At 44.2% G+C, this 22,638-nt stretch overlaps 1 protein-coding gene across 1 annotated transcript in view; it reads right to left on the reverse strand.

Moving 5' to 3' along the window:
- Positions 1 to 2,910: 2,910 nt before the first annotated feature.
- The window catches only part of LOC308078520 (SWI/SNF-related matrix-associated actin-dependent regulator of chromatin subfamily B member 1-like), a 30,378-nt gene continuing 10,650 nt past the window's right edge, over positions 2,911 to 22,638 (reverse strand). The window contains exons 5-9 of the mRNA XM_080419709.1: positions 13,406 to 13,533; positions 11,977 to 12,143; positions 10,976 to 11,166; positions 8,939 to 9,070; positions 2,911 to 4,901 (exon numbers count right to left, since the gene is read on the reverse strand). Coding sequence (XP_080275835.1) covers positions 4,862 to 4,901; positions 8,939 to 9,070; positions 10,976 to 11,166; positions 11,977 to 12,143; positions 13,406 to 13,533 — 658 coding nt within the window. The 3' untranslated portion in view covers positions 2,911 to 4,861. The remainder of the gene's footprint in view (positions 4,902 to 8,938; positions 9,071 to 10,975; positions 11,167 to 11,976; positions 12,144 to 13,405; positions 13,534 to 22,638) is intronic.

The raw sequence follows: 22,638 nt of genomic DNA on the forward strand, positions 1-22,638 counted from the left end.
TGTGCAAATCACTCAGATCAGCAGGTTCACTGTATCTGATGTAATAATAATAAAATAACTTTTAACACTTTAACCGCTTAGACACTCTATACTTAGTAAAACTGCACTGTACTTGGTGCGTTCTTTTTCAATCTTCGCCAAAAATGTGCCGATCTACACGCGCTGTGAGCTTGTAGATCTGCTATTTTTGGTGAACGTTCCCACCAGAATAAGGATGCTGGGGTTCAAGTGGTTAAACGCCATGTATTGATATTCTATTCTATCGTGTTCTATACTGTATCTCTGGGGGAAGGATTTACATATTTACTTACAGTAACATGACATAAATGTGAAGGTTCTGTAAAGGAACAACGCAATTCAGGGGTTCTGTAGATGAAAAGGTTCTTTACAGGGGGTTCCAGAACCACTGCTCTAGAACCTTTAAAAGGATCCATGGCTAATAAGCCAAATATGCCTTAATACAATGCCCTCTATAACTAAAATCTAAAATCTAAAACACCTTAAATATTGTATTTATTTTAGAAACAGTCCATCTTTTACTGAAGAGGGACAATGTCCGTCACAGGTTGATGATGTCATTAGTCCATGTGTGGTGTCTAGCCCTATGGAATGCATGTGCTAATAAAAACATTTTAAATATTGATGTGATGCTCATATTAACCTTAGGAAGTATTAGTTATTGTCTCCGCCAGGCCGAAAGGCATGGCGAGAGAGTATGTTTTACCCCCTGTCCGTCCGTACGTCCGTGTGTCCGTCCTGTCCGTCCGTTAGCAGCTAATCTCTGGCACCGTTGGCCCGGCCGCTGCGAAACTGTGCACACACACTCCCTGGATGCCAACTCAGAACCTCTGGCCCATTTTTCAGATTGGCCTGTTATAGCGCCACCAGGAGGCCGATATGTGCAAAACACATTTATTGATACTACTCCTACAGATTTTGTCCAAACATCACACAAATCGGTACACAGTATCTCTATAGTCATGTGATCAACACGGATTTATCCGATTTCCCATATCCCATCCTGATTGCCTAAGATTGGCTTCCAAAGTTTGCAGGATTGTTCCGTTTTGAACAAAATGCCTCAAATCATGAACGCAGCTTGCGATTTCCGTTTTTTCATGCGCCATTTTTGTTATTTGCACATGTATTCCATAGCATAGATATAGAAACCTAGATACCTCATTGGCCTGTGCAGTTCGTTGGAGCAACTCGTATTCCGGCCGCCATTTTTGCGTAGGCAAACGGACACGCAAAGTGACTACTGGCCAATCACAGCGCTCACAGCGCGTTGACTACTGGCCAATCACAGTGCGTCTTTTCTAAGACTTGTCAGAATCTAGTTGTCCCGCCCCCACCTGCCTCTGATTGGCCTACCGAACGCCCCCTTCTGTGACACACGCGGAAGCTTGCCTACAGCTTCCCTACGCGAAAATGGCGCCCGAGATACCAATGCCTCAGAGCCGAAGGAGGCGTCTACCTTTATATGTCTATGTTCCATAGGGCTAGACCACACATGGACAAATGACATCAACTTGTGACGGGCGTTCCCGCTTGAGTGAAAGATGAACGGTTTCTAAAATACATATTTTAATGAAATACATATTTAAGGTGTTTTAGTTATAGATGACAATTCTAATGTATTAAGGCGTATAATGCTTATAGAGTGTACCAACGTCACGTCACCAAAAGTTAGCCACGCCCCCTTTTTCGACGCTACAGCCCTTTGGGGGTCAAACTGTACATGGAGACGGGTTTAAGACTAGAGAGTGACGGTGGTTTGTGTTTGTAAACATTAACTTCTTTGCCGACTACATAGTGATCAGTGCACACTGTACATGTGTGGCTGGTCTATGAGAAAGCTGTTCACATGTTGCAGCTCTCCTCTTGAAGATTGAATAGTGTGAGGCTAACAATGTATTAAAGAGAAGAGACTAGTATGGCTTGGATCTCAGCTGTACCACACAAAGAATTAACGTTCAACAACCTGCCCAAATACAGCCGTGTTTGTTCACGTCATTTTCTCAAAGGTACATTTTTACCAAAAACATTAAACTGCTATGTTGTCTCTGCTAACTAAAAGTAACTAGGTAATGTAACTAGACTAGGATAGCCTAGGGTGGTCCAGAGTGTTAGTGACTTTTTTCTCTCTCTAACGCTCTGACAGGCGCGCTGCTACTACCGTGTGAGGTCTCCAACTTTAATACAAAAATAAACAAAACTATTTCACTATTCACCGAAACAAAGGCAGTTTTGTGTTGTTGAAAGTTTCGGTGAGTAACAAAATAGCTTTGTTTATTTTTATTAAAGTTGGAGACCTCGCACGGTAGTGGAACGTTCGGTCTATGAGCAGAGCAGCGCGCCTGTCAGTGCGTTAGAGAGGGAAAAAAAGTCACTAACACTCTGGACCATCCTAGTTATATTACCTAGTTACTTTCAGTTAGCAGAGACAAAATAGCAGTTTCATATTTTTGGTAAAAAAAAATACCTTTGAGAAAGTGAAGTGAACAAACACGGCTGTACTTGGGCAGGTTGTTGAACGTTAATTCTATGCGTCGTACAGCTGAGATCCAAGCCATACCACATCTATTTGAGCTCCGTGATGTTGCCTCTATGCTGGAAAGCTGACAAATTGTACTGCTTTATCTACCACATTACCTCGACCCGACCTGCTATGGCACTTATGAACTGAGCAAGTCCTCACCATTGTGACTGAGTTTAAAAAACAAACACGGTCGGGTCACTGTTTACAAGCTGTTTATGTACCCTCAACCCTCAGCCACAATCCTCCCAAAATGGCCGCCGCTACCAAAAGACACTTGTTGACGCCCCCTTCAGGATTTTTTGGTACACCCTATTAGCCAGGGTTCCTTTTAAACAAACCCAAACACAACAGCAATCACCACAAATCAATATTTTTTATGCTTTTTATTTTACAAAAGTTCCATCAAGTCCACTACAAAGTTCCAAGAAATGTTTACAAAAAAAAAGAAAAGAAAAAAACAGAAACCACCAACAAATATGTTTACATCATTCAAGAGTATATAGTTGAATAGCTTCATTTAAAATGACAGTTAAATGACATGATTTGATTCTTGACTTGTTTTCTTCTGCACTCAAGAGGCATTAATGATCAAAGACACTCAGTCCGATTACAAAGACAAACACAGTAACATCCAATTCAGGCGTTTATTCACTCTTATCCATCCATTCTCAACGCTAACCGGAAGAGTGGGCAGACACATCCATTTAAACCATTAAGATTTGAGCAAAAAAAAAGCATTATTTTACACTTTGGCTATTAAAAAATAGCAGACATACAAGCTCATAGTGCGGCACGTAGATCTGCTATTTTTGTAAGATCGAGAAAATGTGTGCAAATTTATATATTTATATTCTTTTAAAGCGAACATTTTTAACTCAAATCTTTGCTGCTGGGGGGTCCCTGGAACAACATATTTTGAGATGGGGGTCGGCGGCCAAATACATGTCATTTTGGGGGTCCTTGACATGAAAAGGTTTGAGCACCACTGATATAGAAACATACGTTTTTCAGAAAACTGTCAGGATTTAGAAGACATTAGTAAGAATCGGCCAGGTCTTAATGGGTTAAAAATGGTCTGAAGTAACGTAAAGTATACACGATTTGAACATTTGATATTTAAGGCCTAAATATTTCTACAATTGTTACAAATTGCTACAAAGCCTGTCACACAATAAGTTGAAGGATACATTTAGGTGTGATAACGAGGTACCGTTACAATCATGTATACTTGACATTACTTCATATTTTCCAAATTCTTTATAATATATATATTTTTTTATTTTTGGGGGGTTGAAAGAAAGAAATAAATTCCCGCGCACAGTGTTCAAATGCACCCAAAAAAGATGTTATCAGGTTATCAAGATAAACCCGATGGAGGTCTAATAAAAGACCGAAACGTTGCAATATTCCCATTGAACATGTTTTCTTACATTTGAAGACGGTGTGCAGGAGGTTTTTTTCTCTCATTACGTCTTCTTCTCCTGTGGGCTTTGTAGCTGGAAAGCCATCCCGCTCATCCCCACCAATCAGGATGAGGATTCACGTGAGCAGGATGGTTTTCCAGGATAATGGTCTTTGTAGGGGGGGGGGGGGGCGGGAACCAATAAACAATGTAACTTTGATCTGCCCACTCTTCTTCTTCCTCTTCATCACCAAACAACTGAACGCACTTGCAGGAGTATAATCATATTTATATATAATATAATATGATATTATATATTATTGTAGAATATATATTATCTTATATATAATAAGATATTATATATTATTGTATAATATATATTATCTTATATATAATACACTTGAATGCAGAAGTATAATTATATTCATATATAATATAATATATGATATTATATTGTATGATATAATATATATATTATGTTATACACAACATATAAGACATGAGTACAGAACCAGTAACAGACAACAGATCCTCTTTTAAACACTGCCAACCTGTCCAAGTCATTGCAGGCAAGCGGCTGAAAACCGATCTACAAGCTCTCGATGCGTCGCATGCCAATGTGACACCGCAGCGTTGTTGAGAGCTTGTAGATCGCGGCCGTTTCCGCATGTGGGGATGTACGGCGGGCCAACTATCTGGGCCTTACGTTGTTTTTTAAACGGAAACAAAATCCAGACGAATATTTAAATCTGAAACGGTTGGGTTGTCATGAGTTGGAAGAAGGTTCAGGTTGAGTGAGAGGAATGTGTAACTACTGCATAACCAGTGGAATGTGTGTGTGTGTGTGCGTGTGTGTGTGTGTGTGTGTGTGTGAGTGTGTCTCTCTCTCTTCATGCCGTCAGACCCCAGGGCCCCTCCTACCAGGAGGGGGCGGTGTTGGCCAGTCGTCTCATGCGCCTGCAGGAATGAAGCACACATGTCAGTCAGAGTTAGGCAGAGGAACGTCCTACAGTAGAGTTGTTCTGGTATTAACCTCCATCTCCAGGCTTTTATTTTCCTTCACGTTTTGCTCAAAAATAAGAGCCTGGACCGGGCTGTTGACGTTCCTGGCATAGGAAGTGGGAGTCAACCTTTCATTTCCCCAACCAACCAGAGTGCAGTGGGCGTCGCTACAAATGTTGTGACGTCAGGGCTCTCAATCATAGACATATAAAGGTAGACGCCTCCTTCGGCTCTGAGGCATTGGTATCTCGGGCGCCATTTTAGAGTAGGCAAGCTTCCGCGTGTGTCACAGAAGGGGGCGTTTGGTAGGCCAATAAGAGGCAGATGGGGGCGGGTCTTTTCGTAAGAGGCAGCCGCGCAGCAAAAGTCAGTTAGACGCGCTGTGATTGGCCAGTAGTCAACGCGCTGTTAGCGCTGTGATTGGCCAGTAGTCACTTTGAGTGTCAGCTTGCCTACTCTAAAATGTATCACATGATGAAACATAAAGTAATTTACAGTCATAGAATTATTTTGTATTTTGAATATTTTTGAATGACACACGGACACACGGACGGACGGACGGACAGGGGGCAAAACATACTCTCTCGCCATGCCTTTCGGCCTGGCGGAGACAACACAGATTCTTTCCCGGTCTGAAAGGGTTAAAAGTGCATTTCGACATGCTGTCGGGAATCAACATGAGCGAATAGCGAGCGTGACAACAGCCCCCTGGAGCGTGGAGCGGCATTTCCCCCCCACTCCACAGTTAAGGACTGCACCCGCTGTGTGTAGCCCTTATGTATGTGCATTCTGCTGTGTGTAGCCCTTATGTATGTGCATTCTGCTGTGTGTAGCCCTTATGTATGTGCATTCTGCTGTGTGTAGTCCTTATGTATGTGCATTCTGCTGTGTGTAGCCCTTATGTATGTGCATTCTGCTGTGTGTAGCTCTTATGTATGTGCATTCTGCTGTGTGTAGCCCTTATGTATGTGCATTCTGCTGTGTGTAGCCCTTATGTATGTGCATTCTGCTGTGTGTAGCTCTTATGTATGTGCATTCTGCTGTGTGTAGCCCTTATGTATGTGCATTCTGCTGTGTGTAGCCCTTATGTATGTGCATTCTGCTGTGTGTAGCCCTTATGTATGTGCATTCTGCTGTGTGTGGCCCTTATGTATGTGCATTCTGCTGTGTGTAGCCCTATGTGTGTGCATTCTGCTGTGTGTGGCCCTTATGTATGTGCATTCTGCTGTGTGTAGCCCTTATGTATGTGCATTCTGCTGTGTGTAGCCCTATGTGTGTGCATTCTGCTGTGTGTGGCCCTTATGTATGTGCATTCTGCTGTGTGTGGCCCTTATGTATGTGCATTCTGCTGTGTGTAGCCCTATGTGTGTGCATTCTGCTGTGTGTGGCCCTTATGTATGTGCATTCTGCTGTGTGTAGCCCTATGTGTGTGCATTCTGCTGTGTGTGGCCCTTATGTATGTGCATTCTGCTGTGTGTAGCCCTTATGTATGTGCATTCTGCTGTGTGTAGCCCTATGTGTGTGCATTCTGCTGTGTGTGGCCCTTATGTATGTGCATTCTGCTGTGTGTAGCCCTTATGTATGTGCATTCTGCTGTGTGTAGCCCTTATGTATGTGCATTCTGCTGTGTGTAGCTCTATGTATGTGCATTCTGCTGTGTGTAGCCCTTATGTATGTGCATTCTGCTGTGTGTAGCCCTATGTGTGTGCATTCTGCTGTGTGTAGCCCTTATGTATGTGCATTCTGCTGTGTGTAGCCCTTATGTATGTGCATTCTGCTGTGTGTAGCCCTTATGTATGTGCATTCTGCTGTGTGTAGCCCTTATGTATGTGCATTCTGCTGTGTGTGGCCCTTATGTATGTGCATTCTGCTGTGTGTAGCCCTTATGTATGTGCATTCTGCTGTGTGTAGTCCTTATGTATGTGCATTCTGCTGTGTGTAGCCCTTATGTATGTGCATTCTGCTGTGTGTAGCTCTTATGTATGTGCATTCTGCTGTGTGTAGCTCTATGTATGTGCATTCTGCTGTGTGTAGCCCTTATGTATGTGCATTCTGCTGTGTGTAGCCCTTATGTATGTGCATTCTGCTGTGTGTGGCCCTTATGTATGTGCATTCTGCTGTGTGTAGCCCTATGTGTGTGCATTCTGCTGTGTGTGGCCCTTATGTATGTGCATTCTGCTGTGTGTGGCCCTTATGTATGTGCATTCTGCTGTGTGTAGCCCTATGTGTGTGCATTCTGCTGTGTGTGGCCCTTATGTATGTGCATTCTGCTGTCTGTAGCTCTATGTATGTGCATTCTGCTGTGTGTAGCCCTTATGTATGTGCATTCTGCTGTGTGTAGCCCTATGTGTGTGCATTCTGCTGTGTGTAGCCCTTATGTATGTGCATTCTGCTGTGTGTAGCCCTTATGTATGTGCATTCTGCTGTGTGTAGCCCTTATGTATGTGCATTCTGCTGTGTGTAGCCCTTATGTATGTGCATTCTGCTGTGTGTAGCCCTTATGTATGTGCATTCTGCTGTGTGTAGCCCTTATGTATGTGCATTCTGCTGTGTGTAGTCCTTATGTATGTGCATTCTGCTGTGTGTAGCTCTTATGTATGTGCATTCTGCTGTGTGTAGCTCTATGTATGTGCATTCTGCTGTGTGTAGCCCTTATGTATGTGCATTCTGCTGTGTGTAGTCCTTATGTATGTGCATTCTGCTGTGTGTAGCCCTTATGTATGTGCATTCTGCTGTGTGTAGCTCTTATGTATGTGCATTCTGCTGTGTGTAGCCCTATGTATGTGCATTCTGCTGTGTGTAGCTCTTATGTATGTGCATTCTGCTGTGTGTAGCTCTTATGTATGTGCATTCTGCTGTGTGTAGCCCTATGTATGTGCATTCTGCTGTGTGTGGCCCTTATGTATGTGCATTCTGCTGTGTGTGGCCCTTATGTATGTGCACTCTGCTGTGTGTAGTCCTTATGTATGTGCATTCTGCTGTGTGTAGCCCTTATGTATGTGCATTCTGCTGTGTGTAGTCCTTATGTATGTGCATTCTGCTGTGTGTAGCCCTTATGTATGTGCATTCTGCTGTGTGTAGTCCTTATGTATGTGCATTCTGCTGTGTGTAGCTCTTATGTATGTGCATTCTGCTGTGTGTGGCCCTTATGTATGTGCATTCTGCTGTGTGTGGCCCTTATGTATGTGCATTCTGCTGTGTGTAGCCCTTATGTATGTGCATTCTGCTGTGTGTAGCCCTTATGTATGTGCATTCTGCTGTGTGTAGCCCTTATGTATGTGCATTCTGCTGTGTGTAGCTCTTATGTATGTGCATTCTGCTGTGTGTGGCCCTTATGTATGTGCATTCTGCTGTGTGTAGCCCTTATGTATGTGCATTCTGCTGTGTGTAGCCCTTATGTATGTGCATTCTGCTGTGTGTAGCTCTTATGTATGTGCATTCTGCTGTGTGTGGCCCTTATGTATGTGCATTCTGCTGTGTGTAGCCCTTATGTATGTGCATTCTGCTGTGTGTAGCCCTTATGTATGTGCATTCTGCTGTGTGTAGCCCTTATGTATGTGCATTCTGCTGTGTGTAGCCCTTATGTATGTGCATTCTTGTGATGTTGTTGTGTGATCGCTTCAGCGATCACACTAATGTTATTGCCACTAGTTATTATTCCGCCCGTTTTTGGATTGGTCAAGGTTCACGTGACTTCACAATATGTAATATAACTAGGTAAGACAGAATTAATCAGGAACAGTACTTTCTAGTGTGATACTATCAACATTCATCCTTAGCGATCCCACACTGTTTCTTCAGGAACAGTACTTTCTAGTTTATAATGTTGTTGGTTATGTATTGCATTGAACTTTATTTTCAAACGGTTGTTTTCATATGTTGTGATCATGTCAGGACGTCCTTGAAAAGCAGAGCTTGCTCTCAACAGTCTACCCTGAATAAGTAAAGGTCAATACTAGTATTGATAAGGTGGGGGGGGGGGCGGTGCTTACCTAGTGTTCCTGTCTTGGTCTCGAATCTTCTTCTCCATCTCAGCGTCTGTCAGCGTCTCCAGCAGGGGGCACCACTGATCTGCATCACCAGTGTTACGAATGGCGATCTCTACCGTGGGGAGAGGGTTCTCACTGTGGAGGAAGTTACAATCATTCTTTATGAATGGTTCTCACTGTGGAGGAAGTTACAATCATTCTTTATGAATGGTTCTCACTGTGGAGAAAGTTACAATCATTCTTTATGAATGGTTCTCACTGTGGAGAAAGTTACAATCATTCTTTATGAATGGTTCTCACTGTGGAGAAAGTTACAATCATTCTTTATGAATGGTTCTCACTGTGGAGGAAGTTACAATCATTCTTTATGAATGGTTCTCACTGTGGAGGAAGTTACAATCATTCTTTATGAATGGTTCTCACTGTGGAGAAAGTTACAATCATTCTTTATGAATGGTTCTCACTGTGGAGGAAGTTACAATCATTCTATATGAATGGTTCTCACTGTGGAGGAAGTTAAAATATATATATTTTTTTTTGTTTACATTTTTGAATAATCTTTAAAGTACTGCTGGTTTAGAAGGCATTTGTAGAATCGGCCTCAGGTCTGAATTGTTTAACTCAGTGACAGTGTGAAGGGTCCATTTTGTGTGTGTGTGTGTGTGTGTGTGTGTGTGTGTGTGTGTGTGTGTGTGTGTGTGTGTGTGTGTGTGTGTGTGTGTGGACTGACACTAGACTGATCTTAGCCTGTCTCCCGGCCGCTGACCACTCTGTGTCTCACACAGGGTTCAAAGGTGTAGCTCTTGATGAAGCCATCATCACCTTCACCTGAAAAGCTAGGCTCCAGGTTTTACCATCTAAGCTTAACCTTTCATCTGGCTCCCTGACAGCCATAGCCCACACTGTATACATCACGACCACGCACAGATACTGAAACCATGGCCCACATCACCATGGCCCACATCCTCAATGGTTGTCATGCGTACAGAGGGCTTTACATTTGTAGACATGATAGAATGGTGGATCTGATTGCAGACAAGTATCATTTCCACATTCAGGTCACCTGCACCAATGCTGTATAAGCACTCCACTGTGAAGCCGAGTATGTTCAATCTGTGTAGTGATGTCTCAATGTTCTCTCATATAGCAGCAAACACCCCCGATATTGTTGTTGTTGATGAGAATAGTAGAGAGGTTCTCATTCTAGAGGTTGGCTGTACGTTTGACCACAGCCTAGAAGAAGCCTTTATAACTAAGATGTTGAAGTATCAACTGCTAGAGCAGACCATGTCGCAACTGTAACTTTAGTTCATATTTGGCAGCCTGGGCCATGTTCATAAGCTCGTTGTTAGAGGCCTTCAGATGGCTGGTCTCTCAAAGAGAAGAGCCAAACAGCTAGCAAAATATTGCTCAGTGTCAGCTATCATTGGCAGTCGCGCTATTTGGAGACGGCGCTGCTATCTGTACCCTTAAGCTGAATACTACCTGTTTGGCCCTACGCGTGTGTGTGTATAACTGTAACTGTGATTGCCTTTGTCGGCACGTATGCCTTAGTAACCCACAGTGTCAAACTGCACTACCAGTATTTGTGTCCTTTAGACCTTGTATTTATGTGGACATAAATAAATAATTCAAATGTGTGTGTGTGTGTTAGGGATGGGTATTGGCAACAATCTCACGATACGATACGTATCACGATACTTGGGTCACGATACGATTATATTGCGATACGCATCACGATACTTGGGTCGTATCACGATATTGGGATATATTGCGATATATTGCGATATATTGCGATATATATATATATCACAACTACATATTGTTTATATATACACTACATATTGAGTAGCTGCAGATCTGCGATAGGTTCTTTGAATGTTTTTCATAAAGCCTGTATCTTTTCTTTTTTTTTTGTAATCGCGATATCGATACTGGAGTAAAATATCGCGAAATAAAATATAATAATATTGCCCATCCCTAGTGTGTGTGTGTGTGTGTGTGTGTGTGTGTGTGTGTGTGTGTGTGTGTGTGTGTAACCTGAAGGCGTAGGTCCTCTGGTGCCAGCTCAGCTGTCCTCTGATGCTATAAGCGATGGTGGTGACAAACTCTCCTCCCAGACCCAGCTCAGAGCACAGCTTCAGGGCGAACGTCTCCGGGGAATTGTCCCTCTCTGACATGTCCCACTCGAACTGATCCACCAGAGAGATGTTCCCTACGTGGATGTTTAGCTGTACAATACATACATAAATATATACATAAATATATACATAAATATATACATACATATATACATAAATATATATATGTTTAACTGATCCACCAGAGAGATGTTCCCTACGTGGATGTTTAGCTGTACAATATATATATAAATATATACATACATATATACATACATATATACATAAATATATATATGTTTAACTGATCCACCAGAGAGATGTTCCCTACGTGGATGTTTAGCTGTACAATATATCCATGTTTAACTGTAGAATATATACAACATAATATATACGCAAAAAGTACTTAGGACCCAATGGACAAAATTACATTTTATTCATTCAAAGAAAGTTACATTGAGAGGCTTTAAACACAAACTCTTATTAATCCTTTTTGTAGGTTCAATATTTATTAAAAACCCACAGATCCAGGTGACAGGTGAGTGTGTAGAATCAGTTAGTCTCTTGCTTGAAAACGAGTTAAAAAAGGTAAACAGATGGTTAAGTGATAAAACGTTATCCTGCACAAAGCTAAAATGTGAGTTACAAATGTTCTCTTTAAACAAATATGTATATTCAAAGATTTGCGCAAATTCTCAAGATGTTTCAAAAAAATAGCAGATCTACAAGCTCGTAGCGTGGCACTTGCTTGTAGATCTGCTATATTTGAATAGCCAAAGACATCTAAAATATGCCTGTGCGTTCCCAGATTGAGTGGGTTAAATCCCTGATGAAAACACAGCTTTATGTTAAGTGTTTTCTTTGGGTTCCCCTGAGATAAAAACGGGTTCTACCCACAGGGTCCTAGAAGGAAGCACCGACCTTGATGATGACCCTCTGGTCCGTCTGCTCGTCCAGAATGCTGTCGGTGGGGTAGGACTCGATCTGCTGGCGAATGGCCGACGCGATGGCCGGGACGAAGGCCAACGGGTTGAGGTCCAAGTCGTCACACAGGATCTCTGCGAACATCTCTGGAGTCATCAGCTTCTCTGAGAGAGGAACATCATGTTAGAACATCTCTGAGAGAGGAACATCATGTTAGAACATCTCTGGAGTCATCAGCTTCTCTGAGAGAGATACATCATGTTAGAACATCTATGAGAGAGGAACATCATGTTAGAACATCTATGAGAGAGGAACATCATGTTAGAACTTCTCTGAGAGAGGAACATCATGTTAGAACATCTCTGAGAGAGGAACATCATGTTAGAAAATCTATGGAGTCATCAGCTTCTCTGACAGAGGAACATCATGTCCAAAACTAATCTGGTTTGGCACACGCGTTGCACACACGATCTCGGGTTCCCCCAGAGTTAGTGTAGAAGTGTCCCTGAGCAAGACGCTGAACCCCAAATTGCTCCAGATGAGCAGGTTGGTGCCTTGCATGGTTTCCTCCGCCATCGGTGTGTGAATGTGTGTGTGTGTGTGTGTGTGTGTGTGAATGTAATGCACAATCTATGTAAAGCGCTTTGGATAAAAGCGCTATATAAATGCACCATTTACCATTTACAGAAGTACATGGGGTCCGTCTGACTGACAGACAGACAGACAGACGGAGTCCTTGTTTACTCAGACATGCTAGACAACTTTTCTCAGACTGAACACATTAAGAAACAAAACTTAACTGTTAGCTCAATCTCATTTTCTTTTATGCCAGATTTAGAGGATCGCCATCTGATCAGCACAGCTGATTTATATATTTAGATTAGGTGCGTTGTCATGCTCGTTTGAAGCACGGGTAGAGAGCCTATTTCAGCCAATCGGATTGCTTCGTCGGAACTATGATGAATGTTTAAGTTCATGTTCCATGTGAAGGATAGTGAATGTTTAAGTTCATGTTCCATGTGAAGGATAGTGAAGGTTTAAGTTCATGTTCCATGTGAAGGATAGTGAATGTTTAAGTTCATGTTCCATGTGAAGGATAGTGAATGTTTAAGTTCATGTTCCATGTGAAGGATAGTGAAGGTTTAAGTTCATGTTCCATGTGAAGGATAGTGAAGGTTTAAGTTCATGTTCCATGTGAAGGATAGTGAAGGTTTAAGTTCATGTTCCATGTGAATGATAGTGAAGGTTTAAGTTCATGTTCCATGTGAAGGATAGTGAATGTTTAAGTTCATGTTCCATGTGAAGGATAGTGAAGGTTTAAGTTCATGTTCCATGTGAAGGATAGTGAATGTTTAAGTTCATGTTCCATGTGAAGGATAGTGAATGTTTAAGTTCATGTTCCATGTGAAGGATAGTGAAGGTTTACCGTTCATGTTCCATGTGAAGGCATCTCGTAGTTTCTGTCCGTCTATCTCCATGTCCAGACGGATGGGGACGAGCACCTCACTCTGAGAGGCGTTTTCATGGATCACCGCGGGGTCGTGGTCATCGAAGCTGAGGAAGACGTTTAAAACGGTCAAACTTTTCATTTCATTCCTTTTAACCGTGACAAAGTTTATTGGTCCCGGAAAATCGTCAATCTATAACTTATCGATTGGCTTTTTTAACTGAATGTTTCCCCCAGAATAGGAACACTAGGGTTCAAGTGGTTAACAGACTATTGCAATCTTTGTCAGGATTTGTCCGTCTTAGAGGAGGCATCGTATTATTAAAAAGTGTTTTTATACCCTGTCAAAACCAACTGGACCCCTAGCCTCTCTGCTCTGGACATGGTCATAGTAGGAAAACCTTGGACAAAACAGCCGGAATTGTATAAATTCCACCAGAATGTCACAGCGAGTGAATGAGAGAAGCAGAAATGAATGAAAAATAAAAGCTCATTTGCTTCCTGTTTATTTCCTGCGGGGAAACGGCCATATCTCCGTTCCTGTTGCTTTATGGCAAAAACCAAGCCTCATTGAAATGGCCACAGAATGGATCGCAGCGAGCAGATCATTCCCAATACTACGAGAACCCTGTGCGTGTAACGAGCCGATCTCCGAGAGGACGGAGGTCACAGAGAATATTCCATGATTTTTCAAAGGTACAGTAAAGATCACCCGTTTTCGCTGGCAGCAGTGGCACAATATTACACTATTACTCTGGCAGTTAAAGAGTTAATCAAAGACTCAGAGCACCTGCTCATATCAACCTGCGCTGCTTGATTTATCCAACATGACAGCCATGTAAACACACACACACCATGTTGTTTATAACATGACAGCCATGTAAACACACACACACCATGTTGTTTATAACATGACAGCCATGTAAACAAACACACCATGTTGTTTATAACATGACAGCCATGTAAACACACACACCATGTCGTTTACAGCTAAACGTTGCTCTCAACAATGTTTTAGAAAACATTTAAAGTGAGAAATAGACGATGCAATAACAGAATTCTATTTGATCAACAATAACTTGTTTTCTGAGGCGACTGTGTCTGCCCAGCGCAACACTTATGGAATACTTTCATTACCGTAAGCAAGGAAATACTTTGTTTTGTTGTTACTTTTGGGTCAATTTATTTATTTATTTATTATAGTATAGGGTCTTACCACAGGGGTAAGGTATGGAATCGGATCACTGCCAATACTCCTAACTTCAAATAAAGGTTTCAGAACCTTGAAAACCTTTTTTGCAAGACTGAAAACTCGTTTCGAATCTCTGAAAAAAGTGTTGAATCTCTGAAAAAAGTGTTGAATCTCTGAAAAAAGTGTTGATAGGCCGAAAAAAAAATTCAAAACTCTGAACAAATATTTTACAGTGTTTCGCCAACACATTTTCAGAGTTTCAAATTTGTCACAAACACACTTTCAGAATATGCATTTTGGCACTGTTCTCCCTGGGTATTATTTTGTTTTACATGTGTGAAACCTTGTAAACTCCTGACTTAAAATAAAGGGTTCAAAAGGCTTGAAAATAATTTCAAGACTGAGAACTGGTTTTGAATCTTTGAAAAAAGTGTTGATAGGCTGAAAGTGTTTCTCAAATCCTTGCAAACACATTTTACAGTGTTTCGTCAACACCTTTTCAGAGTTTCAAATTGGTCACAAACACACTTTCAGAATATGCATTTTGGCACTGTTCTCCTTGGGTATTATTTTGTTTTCCATGTTAGAAACCTTTTAAATGGGAATCGTTTTTGAAACTAGCAACTTTATTGTTGAAAGACTTTATTTTGAAACTGTGATTTAGCGTCACACACACAGCAGCACATTCTCCTCAAATCTCTGAACACACACACACACACACACGCGCGCACGCACGCACACACAGCAGCAGCGGCGGCAGAGGCATGCCATAAGTGTTGAAACTCTGAAACTGCTACTCGAAACCTCGCAGGGAGGCGGGGGGGAGCGGAGGCGGGACCAGAGGCGGGGCCGTTTGAAGTCCATTCCATTCGCTCCAAATGACACACTTTTTATTCATGGTTTACACAGGAAATAATGAACTGATTACAATAATGTAAATTCTCTCAAATCAGTAACAGGTAGGTGATACATATGCCCATCAAATATGGTTTTATTGAAAGGCAATCCAGGTACCAACATTCGGGGAATATCTGACGGCTTGGAGCGCCTCAGTGCGGCTGCAGAGTTCATCTTGGAATTTGTCATTACAATTTTACTGTAATCCACATTCCTAAACCCCCCCACTCCTACACCCCCCCCCAAAGGGACCCCCCCCGAACCCCCCCCCCCCTGGCCCAAGGGGTCACTCATAATAATTCTATATCAGCATATTTTGTGCATTCAAACAGAACAGTTGAGATTTCATTTGGCCAGATCTCTGGCAATTGTACTTGAATTATAATTTTAATGTTTATATGGTCTTTCAAGTTTATATTTTCATTTGGTATCAGTCATGAATTTATTAGAATGTATTAGAATTCATTTTCTCTATTGATATCAAGCCGGATTTTTCCACGTGCGCAAGTGCATGCTGTAACATAATAATACACAACGTGTACTGTACATATATATAGCCCACTAGGCTAACATTTTTGGGGGTTTTAGCTATGGACCCCCAAGCTCTAAGCTCCACCTTGGCGCCGCTAATGGAGCGGTTTCAGAAAAGAAAAATGAAAAAAATTAAACCGAAAAAAAGGCCTGTCTGTCTGTCTGTCTGTCTGTCTATAAATCTATTTAAATATCTATCTATCTATCTATCTATCAAACTATCTATCTCCAGCATGTTGTTCAACAAATAGCAGATCTACAAGCTCACAACAACTGTTATTGTGAGCTTATCTGCTATTTTCAAATAGCGTATGTATAAAATATGTCTGAATTGGTTAGTGATTCATAATATAATCATTTATATCTGCGAAGTGTAGGATTATTATAATTATTATTATTATATTACAATTAAAGTAAGCGCATCGGTTAGTGTGATTGGGTCTGGGTCTGTCTGTCTGTCTGTCTGTCTGATGGGTATACTATTCATGTGAGATGTGACAAGTGGGTTAATTAACGAGAAAACATCTGAGAAACCTGCAGCATGTGAGCGTCTCTGAGTAGGCCTATACGTGATGATTACTGACCCTGACCCGTCAATCAACGTGCGCGCAACAGTGAGCTGTGACAGAACATCAACATTAATGTAATAATAATAATAATAGTAATAATAATAATAATAATAATAATAATAATAATAATAATAATAATAATAATAACAATAGCGTAATAGTAGTTGTGTTGTGTATGAGTGTACCGTTGTGTTTACGACACTAGACCGTAAAGTGTGACTGCTCTGTTGTTGTACCGGCTTGTAACGTGCGTTGCCAGCGTACATGTTTGTTACCCAGTAAAGACGGACCTATAAAGCTCACCCTTCTAGTAGCGTGCCTTATTATGTGGATATAACATTGACGACGAGGATGGAGATGACTTTCTCACCGCCTCCCGCTTTCTTATCGTTCCCGGGCGAGCCTCCTGTACCATGGACTCGCCGGCTGGGGTCGTTCGAGACCTACATCACGGCTCTGGGACTCACGGACGTAAGCGATGCACGGAAAAGGGCCATCTTAATCCACTGCCTGGGCACAGAAGGACAGCGGATATTCACCACTCTTGGGACCGCCGAAAAATATGCAGACTGTGTCACATTACTGTCTGGACATTTTGCAGCCCCACAAAGCGTTATCCTCCGTAGGATTTTGTTTCGCCAGCGCCGACAACGTGCGGGTGAGTCAGTTCACCAATATGTGGCCGATCTGAGGGGTTTGGCCAGCCTGTGCAAGTTTGAAGCATTACAGGACGAAATGATTAGAGACCAGCTAGCCGAGCACACAAACAACCCAAAGGTTCGTGAGAAATTGATAATGTCCCCAGATGATCTGACTCTCCATAAGGCTGTGGAAATAGCTTTTCAACTTGAGACAGCAGAGGGGTTTGCCAGGCAATTGGCTTGCGCCTCATCTCCACTGCCTGCACTCACAGCACAGCAGGTCGAGTCCCCATCGCGTTCAGCTAGCCCTGATCCTCTCCAGGACGCTTCCCACATAAACTATGCTGGACGACAGCGCCCCCCAGGTCAGCGCTGCAGTAACTGCGGCTCATCATCACATGCTTCCAGAGCCCAAAACTGTCCCGCCAGGGGCCAGCGTTGCCAACGTTGTGGTAAACAAAACCATTTTTCCAAGGTTTGCCGTTCTGCCCCGGCCACCACCCCACGGCAGCCTTTCTCAGCTACTGACCCTGCACCCACGACTACTATACACTCTGTGAGTGCTGCTCGCCGGCCGTTCAAGGTGTGTACTGTGGAGCTTGATGGCGTGTGCCTGCCGTTACTGCTCGACACTGGGGCTAACGCGTCCCTCTTGAATGCGGCTACAGTCACACAATTTTTCCCACACCACACGCTTGCTGCGCCGTCCAAAGTGCCCCTCAAGGGTTATGGTAATTCCAAAATTAACATTGTGGGCACCTTCAGCTCCGCGGTGCGCTATGGCACTAAGACTGTTTCCTCTTTCACATTCCAAGTGGCAAGCCACGGTGCTAACCTCATGGGCCTGGACTTGTTCACTGACCTAGGTTTTGTGCTCATGGATTACAGTGGGCTCACTATCCACCATGTTGATTCACTGTGGCCCCAACAATGGCCTGGACTGTTCGCTGGGCTGGGTTGCCTCACTGCCTTTAACCACCAGCCCCTCCTCAACCCTGATGTACACCCTGTCATCCAGCCCCTGCGACGCGTTCCTCTTGCCCTGCGCGACGAGGTGGCTGGAGAGCTCAACAACCTCTTGGAGGCAGGCATAATTGAGCCAGTCAACGCGGCACCATGGATCTCGAATCTGGTGGCTGTGCGGAAGAAGACAGGGAAGCTGCGCCTGTGCATTGATCTCAAGGCAGTTAACAAGGCAGTCATCCCCGACAAGTACCCGTTGCCTACAGCGGAGGAACTGACCACACAGTTCCATGGTTCTACCATATTCACAAAGCCACTCTGAACGGGGACAAATGTGTCTTCGCCGTGCCTGAGATAGAGTTTGTGGGGTTCCGCCTGAATGCCAAGGGGCTCCGTCCACTCCAGTCTAATGTGTAGGCTGTGCTACGCCTCCCTGAGCCTGCCTGTCCAGCCCAAGTGGCCTCGTTCCTCGGAATGACAGCCTACTACTTACGTTTTCTCCCTCAGTATTCGGCCACCACAGCCCCGCTGCGCGAGCTGTTGAAGAAGGACGCACCATGGGTTTGGACCCCCGCCTGTTCAGACGCCGTCCAGCAGCTCAAAGTCCAGCTCACCTCGCCACCCGTGCTCGCACACTTCGACCTCGCAAGCCCCACACTCCTCACCTGTGACGCCTCCAGCGCTGTGCTGTGCAGATCCATGCTGGCGTTGAGCGGCCCATCGCTTTTGCCTCTCGGGCTCTAACTCAGCAGAACAAAAGTACTCAGTGGGGGAACGGGAGGCCTTGGCTTGCATCTGAGCGAGCGAGCGTTGGCATATGTACTTGTATGGCCGTTCCTTCACACTGCGGACGGATCACCAGGCCCTCACGGCTCTGCTCGCAACGTCTGGCACAGGGCATAGGCCACTCAGGATCCATCGCTGGTCAGAGCGGCTCCAGCAGTATAACTTCAGCCTGCAATTCACTCCAGGTCGTGACAACGTAGTAGCAGACCTACTGTCACGGGCAACCCCCGGCCCTTCTCCAGATCCTGGTCCTGACTCCGCTGAGCAGGGCCTCATCCAGATGCTCCACTCTCCACTCCAGCCTACAGTCTCACTCCAAGAGCTCCAGACAGCCTCGGAACAGGACCCGGTGCTCTCCCAGCTCCGCACTTTTATCCGCTCGGGGTGGCCCGCTAAGGTCCCAGACCAGCTGGTTCCCTTTCACCGGGTCAAAGACGAGCTGTCCTGCTGGAATGACGTCTGCATAGCCCGCGGCCTCTGCACCGTGGTGCCTGACTGCCTAAGACCATGTATCTTGACCATGGCCCACGAGGGTCATCTGGGCATTGTGAGGGTGAAGCAGCGCTGTCGTGACCTGGTGTGGTGGCCTGGCATTGACAGAGACATCAAGGCCTTAGTGAGGGACTGTACAGCTTGCCTTCTCAGTGGAAAAAACGGCCCACCCGCCCCGCCGCCGCTGCAACCGCTGCATTGGCCTGACAAGCCCTGGGAGCACCTCCAGCTCTACATCTGCGGGGTGCTTCATGCAGTCCCACACCACCAGCGTTTCATGGTGGTGGTGTACGACCTTCATTCCAAGTGGCCTGAGGTGCTCTCCACGGGGACTGTTACCACCCGCGTGGTGACTGAGTTCCTGGACTTGCTCGTCTCCCGCTGGGGGCACCCTACGGCCATCACGACGGATAATGGCCCCCAGTTTATCTCTGCGGAGTTTGCTGCCTTCCTGGAGGACAAGGGCATAAAGCACGTCCGTACATCATTCTACCACCCTGAGGCCAACGGGGGGGTGGAAAGATTTAACCAGACACTGAAGAATGGCATCAGAGCTCACCTGGCAGATGGCTTCTCCTTCTCTACAGCTCTTCGCCGCACGCTTCTGCACTACAGAGCCTCACAGCATTCCACTACCGGTTGCTCCCCAGCATTCCTCATGTTGGGACGGGAGCTGCAGCTGCCTTTGGATCGACTGAGGGCTTCCGTGATGGTGCCACCTTCAGCTCGAGGGCGCAACAGAGTCCGCCACCGGCAGCGTCAGATGAAGCAGCGTTTCGACAGGACACGGAGGGTGAAGACTCCATCGTTCGCGGCCCTGGACTGGGTCCGCGTCCGCCGCCCTCACAGGGGCCACAAGCTGCAGTCTTTCTGGTCCACGCCTATGCAGATAACCGACCAGCTGGGGCCTGCCACTTTCCGCCTGTCCGATGGGTCACGCTGGCATGCCAGGCGCATTCGGCGAGTGCCACCACCTGCTGTCGTGGGGCCGGAGGCTGCCATGCCTGTTACACCGCCTGCTGCCGCAGGTATGTGGGCTAATACTGACTTTGAGTTTACAGCAGGTGATATGGACTTGCCCCCGGTGCGCCCTGTGGCACCTGATGACCACCCGGTGGTGGTGCGCCCTCCGGCACCTAATGACCACCCGGTGGTGCCCGTGGCACGGCCAGTTCGAGACCGGGCTCGACCAGATTACCTCAAGGACTATGTTACCAATTTCTGAATGCATAAGACATTGGGGGGGTGGGGTTGTGTTTCATGGTTTTCTATGGGGGGGGGAAATGTTGTGTATGAGTGTACCGTTGTGTTTACGACACTAGACCGTAAAGTGTGACTGCTCTGTTGTTGTACCGGCTTGTAACGTGCGTTGCCAGCGTACATGTTTGTTACCCAGTAAAAATGGACCTATAAAGCTCACCCTTCTAGTAGCGTGCCTTATTATGTGGATATAACAAGTTGTAGTAATAATAATAATATGGGTAATAATAATAATAAGGGTAATAATAATAAGGGTAATAATAATGATGATAATAATAATAATAATAATATATATATATTTTTTTATTATTCTGAATACAACATTAATGGACTGAACCAGTCTGTCTGTCTGTCTGTCTGTCTGTCTGATATAAATTATTATATTATGAACCATACACTAACCACTTCAGACCTATTTTATACATACGCTATTTGAAAATAGCAGATCTACAAGCTCACAGTAACCGAGCTTGTAGATCTGCTATTTGTTGAACAACGTGTTGCTAATCACCGCGTTGGGAGCTTACATCTGGGGCTGTCATTACTGGACTGATATTATTTATTGGGGGGGGGGCAGCTGTAGGCAAGTGGTACATATTGCTGGAGATAGATAGTTAGATAGACAGACGGACAGGCAGACAGGCAGACAGACAGACAGGCAGGCAGACAGACAGACAGACAGACAGACAGACAGACAGATCGATCGATCTACAAGATACATAGATAGATAGATACATATACACAGACAGACAGACAGACAGACAGACAGACAGACAGACCGACAGACAGACCGACCGAATCACACTAACCGATGCGCTTACTTTAATTGTGATATAATAATAATAATTATAATAATCCTACACTTCGCAGATATAAATGATTATATTATGAATCACTAACCAATTCAGACGTATTTTATACATACGCTATTTGAAAATAGCAGATAAGCTCACAATAACAGTTGTTGTGAGCTTGTAGATCTGCTATTTGTTGAACAACATGCTGGAGATAGATAGTTTGATAGATAGATAGATAGATATTTAGATTTATAGATAGACAGACAGACAGACACACCCTTTTTCGGTTTAATTTTTTTCATTTTTCTTTTCTGAAACCGCTCCATTAGCGGCGCTAAGGTGGAGCTTGGAGCTTGAGGGTCCATAGCTAAAACCCCCTAAAATGTTAGCCTACAGTGGGCTATATATATGTACAGTACACGTTGTGTATTATTATGTTACAGCATGCACTTGCGCACGTGGGAAAATCCGGCTTGATATCAATAGAGAAAATGAATTCTAATACATTCTAATAAATTCATGACTGATACCAAATGAAAATATAAACTTGAAAGACCATATAAACATTAAAATTATAAGAATTCAAGTACAATTGCCAGAGATCTGGCCAAATGAAATCTCAACTGTTCTGTTTGAATGCACAAAATATGCTGATATAGAATTATTATGAGTGACCCCTTGGGCCAGGGGGGGGGGGGGGTTCGGGGGGGGGTCCCTTTGGGGGGGGGGGGTGTAGGAGTGGGGGGGGTTTAGGAATGTGGATTGTAATGACAAATTCCAAGATGAACTCTGCAGCCGCACTGAGGCGCTCCAAGCCGTCAGATATTCCCCGAATGTTGGTACCTGGATTGCCTTTCAATAAAACCATATTTGATGGGCATATGTATCACCTACCTGTTACTGATTTGAGAGAATTTACATTATTGTAATCAGTTCATTATTTCCTGTGTAAACCATGAATAAAACTGAAGTGTGTCATTTGGAGCGAATGGAATGGACTTCAAACGGCCCCGCCTCTGGTCCCGCCTCCGCTCCCCCCCGCCTCCCTGCGAGGTTTCGAGTAGCAGTTTCAGAGTTTCAACAC

The sequence above is a fragment of the Gymnoscopelus braueri genome (genome assembly GCF_963280865.1).
Source record: "Gymnoscopelus braueri genome assembly, chromosome: 22".
Lineage (NCBI taxonomy): Eukaryota > Metazoa > Chordata > Actinopteri > Myctophiformes > Myctophidae > Gymnoscopelus > Gymnoscopelus braueri.